General features: G+C 38.8%; 1 protein-coding gene across 1 annotated transcript in view; it reads right to left on the bottom strand.

Moving 5' to 3' along the window:
- Positions 1 to 509: 509 nt before the first annotated feature.
- The window catches only part of LOC137283741 (3'-5' exoribonuclease HELZ2-like), a 58915-nt gene continuing 50175 nt past the window's right edge, over positions 510 to 9249 (bottom strand). The window contains exons 28-31 of the mRNA XM_067815409.1: positions 7757 to 7972; positions 6743 to 6899; positions 5232 to 5399; positions 510 to 4075 (exon numbers count right to left, since the gene is read on the bottom strand). Of these exons, the coding sequence (XP_067671510.1) occupies positions 3966 to 4075; positions 5232 to 5399; positions 6743 to 6899; positions 7757 to 7972 (651 nt within the window). The 3' untranslated portion in view covers positions 510 to 3965. The remainder of the gene's footprint in view (positions 4076 to 5231; positions 5400 to 6742; positions 6900 to 7756; positions 7973 to 9249) is intronic.

Below are 9249 nucleotides of genomic sequence, written 5' to 3'. Positions count from 1 at the left end.
ATATTTTGCAAATTAGTCCTTGTGTTTTTTAACAGATGATAATATTGTGTAAAGGTATTTGAAGCAGTTGAGGATGATGATGAATTAACTGGCGGACGATGTACTTCAGTATTGTCCATCGTCTAAATTTGGTCTGACTGTGACCCATTCAAATTGTGTACCCAGACTCTGTATGTCATGACGACTGTTTGAAATGAAGTCATCACTTTGGGTGTCACAATATGTAAACATATTTCATAAAAACAAACTGAGACAAGAATGTGTGTGTGCGTGCGTACGAGAGAGAGTGAGTGAGTGTATGCTTTAATACTGCTTATAGCAATATCCAGCCATACGACTGTCATGACAGTGGGTCACCATAAACGGCTTCACTCATACTACCAATGTGAGAACCAAGGTCTTCGGCATGACAAGCGAACACTCTATTCATAAAGCTACTCCACCATCCGAAACAAATAAATGCTTCAACTGTTAGCTAAACAATATTATTAACAACAAAATCTGATGCATGGATTTTTATGGTTTATTCTCTATCAAAACAACACAATGTCACTACAGAAAATAAAGATGGCTTGAAGCCTTTAAACAATAGTAATCCATCATTTTTCCATATGGACACAATCTGCAGCAGGAATTGTTAGAAACTGAAAATGAAGACTGATGCCACTGAAAAAACAATGGGAAGCACTTCAAAACAGATTACATTTGGATAATAGCTGGGGCTAGTCTTTTTCCTTCACAGATAATCGTGGCAGACAAAACACCTGGTAAAAATCCAGTTCCGCATTATAACCAAAAACTGGAGGTCTAGAAGTAACTACAACAATCCTGTCAGGATAATGTACAATACAACATACAACAGCTTCATGTAGATAGTACAACAAAACAGGCACTTTGGTTAGTAAGCAGTAGAGTTATCACATCAGGGACATTATGAACAAATTCCACATAAATCTATTAAAATCTGACAGTCAAACGATATCTTATTCACAGAAACTTTGAATGAACTTGTCCTCACAAATACACATCAGCAGCAGGCATATCATGCACATTTACAACCAGTCATCTCTAGGCACGGAACCTTTAAGTCACACCAAGATTATACATTGGTAACAGTAATCACAACACGCTGGTATTGCTAGTAATGCATACCTGGGATATAATGCATTAATAATGTACTCTTCACACTATGCATGATTGCATGTATGTTATCAACAACACATAGCATAATTCTAAACTCAATACACACCACACACAATTCCAGATCCAACAAAAGATATCGTACTCTTCTCATTGAGTCAATATATACAATAACACAAACAGAATGTTGAAGGCCCACTCTTTTGTTTCATAAAATCATAGTTGATCTGTCACAGCCATATTGATACAGATCATTGAGACTGATAATTGTCACCTCAAGTTAAATGATTTTTTATAAATATTGAAGAAGTTATTTTCAGCAAATATTACAACCTTTTTTAAAGAAATCAACATATTTCTCATCAGTGGTGAACGGAGAGATATTTAAAACCTGCATTACTGACAAAACACTGCCCTGAACATAATCAAGAAGCTGTCGATGATTTAAGACCAAACTTTGAGTATTGTCTGAGTAAATATAATTTATTTTAAAATAGTTTATGTATATTACCAATGACACAGTTTTCATATCAATAATCTTTGATAACTGTTCCTATCACTGATATTTTTGTCCTCTTATCCATTCCTTAGCAACATGTCAGATCAACTGTAGTATTATGAAATAGTTTAGGGTCTGCGAGCTTGTTCAAGTAGTACACACAACACAGTCAACACAAATCCAAGAGTCATTCTGTGTCGTATAGTACATGTGCATCAATAAATATAAACAGAATATTTAAACGTAATCCTTGCAGCAGCAGTTGATGGATACGAGATGTAACACCTGTGTACAGAGTATGACATTTACACCATGTCAGGGACTTATAATGAATGTACTCATCTCTCAAAGCACTTGACAACTTTACATTTCATTTCAATAGCTATCCAATCAGAAATATTCAAACATAATAAATATTCATATATTCATATCACACTGTTAAGTCTATTTGGGCAATCATGAATATTAATTATGCCATATATATACATAATATAAGAGATAATATGCTCTTTCTATACACTGACAGACAATATGTAATTCCACTGCTCATTGAACTATAGTTCGTGTTTTTTTCCAGTGTAGACAAAATTATTGGCTTGTGTCATTTTTTGCATGAGAGTTCACAATATAAATTGCCTTTGTCATTTTTATTACAAAGAATATGATCGGCTTGAGTATTTTCAGTACAGACAATTTTAACAGCCTGAATAATACAGTAACAATATTTTAAGTACTTAATAATACTGGAATACAGGGCCTAGATTTTCTAAGCTCTGTTTGTGCTAATATAGTTCGAAGTTAATGTTAATGTACGGCACTTACGACAAGTTTTGTGCTGAGAGAGCTTTGAAAATGTAGGCCCAAGACTGTACTTGCACATTGTACAAACTGAGGACAGACTGGTGGCATTAAACTGTACTTGCTCTCATTCTTCTATTATCTGACAAATTCCTGTCTCACAACACTGACAATTAATTGAGATTCTTGATGGGCTATGCCTAATCTCACCTCTATATATCAAGTGACAGCACTGGAACTTTTAGTAATTGTACTGCTTATGGGAAAACTGACCTGACCGATGACCTGAATCTCAAGGGTTGTATGGAAACAGTATCATTATGGCACCCTGGTAAGTAATGCTGTAGACTATCAACAAATGGAGACTCAACTCATGGTAAACCTGTGCCAAAAAAAACGTGGGTCAACAGGCCTTCCATATACTATCAGAAAGTATCTGATAATTCTTAAATTCATAGGTAAGCATGCAAGCATGCACTATAACTTGCATGGCATCATTACTAACCCCTTCCTTCCATTTGTTTTAGAATGTAATTGAAAGATTACTTAATAATAACACATGGAATACATAAATGTTAGCTGTGTGATAAAGTGGAAGTACTGGTATGTGTGCACAAAGGATACTGCAGTGAAACCTGACAAAAACGATCATGAACTGGTTCACATTCTTCCTAGGAACCATAGAATGCATCAAACAAAACTGATCACATGATTCTGTCACATAATTACTTCCTTCTGCAACCAAGCTGTAACTGCACATTACTTACAAATCCAGATATTATCTAATACTTATTACTACTACATTTAAAGAACTTCGATGAAATAATACTGGACAAATCCACACAAGTTTGTCATGTCAATGTAACAGACCTCACTTAGAAACACAGACCCTGCACGCACTCCTACAAAATGAGAGAATGGAATGAAATGGCATTGTCATTGATCCAGATTATCACTCTTTAAAGACATTTAGTCATGCCAGGCAATTTGGTAGAGATCTGCAGACACAATTACTTAACTCTACTATTCTAATTAACCACCACTGGGTTATCCGAAAAATGACTGGACTGTAGCTAAGTACTGTACTGCAAAACACACTGATATTCTGAGTTCATTTATATGTGTATTCTCGTGTATGACAGTATCAATAACAACACAACAATTAAAATGAACAAATCCAAAAAATGCAGGCAAACAAAGCACATATGAACTAATTAAATGAAATAATCCCCTCATCATTATTACTGTCAATGAATAACATCCATGGAACTGAATGTTCTGCAAGCCCTGCACCAAAGTATATACAAGACTGGGACTAAGATTGAGATAATCTGTTACTGGCAAGACAATCTAACAAGAAGCATTGTAATAATCATGCAAATTATACACTATAACAGGTCATGTTTGGACATCCAGAACAGATCCTAAACATCCCCTTGTCGTCATCATCATCGTCCTCCTCTACATCGTCTCTGATTCAACTTATCATCATCGCGGTAACTTTACCATTTTATTTGATTACACAGATTTAAGTCATTAGTCGAAGAAGGTCATCGGCATCAAGTAGCTTTTGATTGTTTCTGTATTCTCTGAGAAGTTCTCGCCACAGTGGGTCACACTGAAGTAGATACTTGTTACCTGAAGGAGAATTAGTGAAGTGTAAATCATACATTAGTGCAAGAACATTAGATGTTAATAGGCAGGCACTGATTAGAGTACTGGAACATGGGAACAAGCATGGAGTATTGGTATCTTATATGAACAAAGACTTGGTACCAAGATCCTATGCGGACAAGCACAGGAGCTGGGATCTTCTATGACAAGCATGGAGACCTGGGATCCTATATGACAAGCATCGTATGTGACAAGAATACGGCCTGGGATCCTGTGTGATAAACATAGGCTGCTGGGATCCTATATGACAAGCATGGGGTCCTTGGATCCTACATGACAAGCATAGAGACCTGGGATCCTAGAGAGACCTGTGATCCTATATGACAAACATGGGGTACAGGCATTGAATATGATGAGAATAGGGCCTGGGATCCTGTGTGATAAATATAGGGTGCTGGGATCCTATATGACAAGCATGGGGTGTTGGGGTCTTATATGACAGGAATAGAGCTTGGGAACCTATATGACTAGTATTGGGCCTGGGATCCTATGTGACAAACATGGGGTGCTGGGATCCTGCAGTAACAAACATGGGGTATTGGGACAAGAAAGGGGTATTGGGATTCTATATGACAAGCATAGCGGTTTGGGATGCTCTAGGAACATGCATGGAGACCTGGGATCCTATAGGAAGAAGCACTGAGTACTAGGATAGTATGAGGACAAGCAAAGAAGTCTGTGATCCTATAGGGACAAGCATGGAGATCTGAGATTTTATGACAAACATCGTGTGTTGGGATCCTATGTGACAAATATGTGGTGCTGGGATTCCATGTGATATGCATGGGGTATTGGGATCCCACAGGGTCCTTGGATCATACAGGGACAAGCAAGGGGTACTGGGGTCCTATAGGGACTCATGGGGTTCTGTGTTCCTAAAGGGACAAAGATTGGGTATGGGGATCCTATGTGGGCCATGACTAGGTACCAGGATCTTTTAGGGACATTGGGATTGCATTGTGAACCAGAATGTGTGGAATCCACACTTAGACATAAACATTAGAATAGTCGCTGACCTTCACATGAAACGTCTCAACACACTTGGGAATCAACGTCTTACAGAGCTATTGATAAAAACTGGAAGTCAAACACAAGCATGTAAAAACACTGTTGTACCTACCAATAAGCACAAGTCCTTTTCTAGGTCGTGTGATTGCCACGTTAACTTGGTGATGGTCTACAAGTGCTCCCAGGTTACGGCACATCCAGCCACTAGTAGGTTGTCGCTCTACCCGACATTTAGGCATCGATCGCACAGTTGACATTATAACGTAGTCCCATTCTCTACCTGCAGAAACAGGAAGGAATGACATCAATAATCAACAGCACTTACTCCCAGATCAATTACTTCACATCACCTGTTTACTGAATCATCACCGCAGCCAGTTATTTTCACTCCACCATATACATGTCAAAACCTCAAAGCATCATTAGATACAGTCTTCCTTCTTATGTATCACATTCTCAGAAACAAAAGATGTTTATTTTTCACACTGAAACATCATAAATGCTTCCACCTACAATCAACAAAATCTAAGACAATAATACAATTCCAAATCGAGTAATGGCACAGTTATAAAATGTTCCGATCCTCTTCTATCTCCCCTAGAGTAAAGAATTGTGTTTGGTTGCTTCAACATTGTACGTAAGTCGGGAACTGAATCTGTGTCTTCAGTGTGACGAGCTCTAACCAGTAGTCTATCCCAACTCCCTGGTTGTACATATCAAAGACACACCGCTGAGATAGCTCTTGTTGTTGGGACTAGCATACAGGTTTGGAGTCATTTTATTTGTGTAATCCCATCAAGCACCAATCCAGCCTCAAGATGTTGATATTCTGTATAAACCAGACAACTAAGAGGTGATTGGTATAATGAGTAAGCAAGTGAGTTTAGTTTTATGCCGCACTCAGCAATATTCAAGCTATATGGCGGCGGTCTGTAAACAATCGAATCAGGACCAGACAATACTGTGATCAACAGCATGAGCATCAATCTGTGGAATTGGGAATTAATGAGTCAATCAAGTCAGCGTGCCTGAAAACCCAATCCCGTTAGTCGCCACTTACGACAGGTATAGTTGCCTTTTATGGCATGGGTTGCTGAAAGCCTATTCTACCAAGGACCTTCATGGTTTGATATAATGAGTGAGTTAAGATTTACAGTAGGCAATATTTCAGCCATATTGTGACTAAAACTGGTTTTAAATTCACCATGAATACATATAAATGATTAAGATCTGTCGATGGAGAACAGTAAAGCCAACTAGAATATCACACTATCAAGGAAAAAAAAGACCATCTTTCTCTAAAATTGGATTTCAAATTAGGACATGCAGTATAAAAATGGGCTCAGGGTTGATCACCATCTCGGGGACCATGCTGACTCACAGAGAGTTTGCTACCTGCATGGACCCTAGCTGGATTTACGCCATCCACTCGCCGCTGGCGATTGTGGGAAAATTTAGCCACAAGTTATAATAACATATATCCTAAGATTAAATAAAGAGGTAGGTTTAAATTTAGAAAAAAATACTAGATACATTTTACAGGCTCAACTAAAATCTGACCATCACACCTGACAGTGCTCTGTGTAGTATATATCACTAAGACAAATAGTGAAGCAACTTTACCTTGACTAGCTAGAACTGTACAGACTGTTATTTTGCGAAGTCCTTTCAACTGGAGTTTCTTCTGAATAGCGGCACACTGGGCTTGGTGTTGTGATAGCACTACAATATCAGACTCACTCACTCTGTACCGGTTAACTAAGCTAGTTGCGATAGTAACCTGCAACATGAGACAAAATACAAGCTAAAACAAATATTAAAACAAATAAGAGTCATCAGATGATGACGCCATATCCACCCGACATCTACATATTTCTAAGAACAAATCATCTGACACTTACTTTAAGTCCAGCTTGATGGGTTTTTAAGGTTATATCTAAATGGTTTCCATGGAAACCATGAAATATATGTCAAAAATCTGCAAATAGCAAAAGGCACAACTTCCAGTCCTGTCTCACATATTTGCTAATTTTTGCTGAAAGACACTGAGAATTTTTGAGTTGTGTTCCAGAAACGAAGTCCACCCCATTTTGAGACTTAGTCCAAATCGTTTCCACAGAAACCGAGAAAAATAAAAATACCAAAAGGCACCACTTCAGCTTCTGTTTGACATATCTACCAAGTTTTGCTTAAAAATAATTCAATTTATGATCCGGAAACAAAATGACTATAAACAGATGGACAGACAGATGAGGGGCCAACTATATGCCTCAAATTACATGCCGGGGGAAACAGTGGTTCAGCTATCTTGTCAAGTTTTACAAGAGGCAGGTACATCCATACAACAAAGATTTGTTTTGTTTGTTTAATGCTGCACAATGCAATTTTCTAGTTATATGAAACAGAGTGTAAATAATCAAGTCAGGACTAGACAATCCAGAGATCAATATCACGAGCATTGACCTACATTACTTAGGGTATGACATACCTCTACCAAACCTCAAAGCTAAATGAGTATACATGGCCAACACATCGGCTAAAATCACAACTTCAATAGAAAAAACACCACTTCCATGTAGAGTGCATTATGCATTCCAAGTTCTTTATTACAAGATATCACTAAACAATATGACGTACAGCGTAATGGACTTCTCTGTCATTGATCTTGGACTGAGTGGAAGCGGCAGCAGGTGTCTGCGAGTCCTCAATGCCGCTAACATGGCAGAATGTAACAGGCTGGTTTCTACCATTAGGCCAGATTGGCAAAGGGGCAGCATTAAGCTGAGACGACATTCCACATTCCAGGCGGTCAGAGTAGAAGTAACGAGATGGAAACGCAGCTATTCCTTCATGCTGGAATGAAATGTGCCTCCTGAATGAATGATTCTTTTTACATACAACTATATATAATAATCACTGATCACTTTGGAGAACTATTAGCATGATGTCTTGCAGAAGGATGTATGTGTAGCAGCAACAAAATTTCCAAGTTCCGTGATGGTGAGTGAGTGAGTGAGTGAGTTTAGTTTTACGCCGCACTCAGCAATATTACAGCTATATGGCGGCGGTCTGTAAATAATCGAGTCTGGACCAGACAATCCAGTGATCAACAACATGAGCATCGATCTGCGCAATTGGGAACCGATGACATGTGTCAACCAAGTCAGCGAGCCTGACCACCCGATCCCGTTAGTCGCCTCTTACGACAAGCTGAGTCGCCTTTTATGGCAAGCATGGGTTGCTGAAGGCCTATTCTACCCCGGGACCTTCACGGGTCTCCGTGATGGGATTCGAACGACGGACCTTCTGATCCGACGCCTTGTCCACATGACCAAAGAGGTTAACCCTATCAGCAAGCTGACAAGGTAAGGATGTCATCTGTGGGATGACTCCACGCCCTGCTACATACTCCCCCATCAACAGAAGGCACGTCCGGGACCACATAGTTGGGTGCTGAGGCTTATTTTGTTAAAATTTGATATGACCGTGCTCAGACCCACGTTGGATGCCGATGTAGCGGCCACAAAATTTCCAAGTCCCGTGATAGAATTCGAACGATGGACCTTCTGATCGGAGGACGGATGCCTTGTCCCCATGACCAAAGAGGTTAACCCCGTCAGCAAGCTGACAAGGTAAGGTAAGGATGTCATCTGTGGGATGTGAAATGTGAAATGTGAAATGTGAAGATGAGCGAGAGTTAGGATGAGAATGAGGTGAGTGAGCCAGTGAGAGTGAGACAGAGAGAGTTTAGAATTATGCCTCACTCAGCAATATTCCAGCTATATGGTGGTGGTCTGTAAATAATTGATTCTGAACCACACATTCCATGAACATCAATCTACACAACTTGGATACAAATAAATGTTTCAAACAATCCCAATCATTCACAGGCAACAGAAGTTGATGGAATAATCCTACTAACTCGCACTTAAAAAGTATGATGGAAACTATTTTTGTTACATCGAAGATTGACTTCTCCACTGACTTTGGGGAACCAACTGCAACCTTAATGCAGATGAAGTGATCATGCATAAAAAAACTTAAAAGCATGTGCAAATATGCAAGTGAACAGCTGTGTTTTGGTGTAAAGTTTTGTTTAAAATTTGTCAATTTTCACTTATTCTTATCAT

The sequence above is a fragment of the Haliotis asinina genome, chromosome 5 (assembly GCF_037392515.1).
Source record: "Haliotis asinina isolate JCU_RB_2024 chromosome 5, JCU_Hal_asi_v2, whole genome shotgun sequence".
Taxonomy (NCBI): domain Eukaryota; kingdom Metazoa; phylum Mollusca; class Gastropoda; order Lepetellida; family Haliotidae; genus Haliotis; species Haliotis asinina.
Note: the sequence above shows the minus strand (reverse complement) of the source record. Positions and strands in the feature narration are given on the sequence as shown.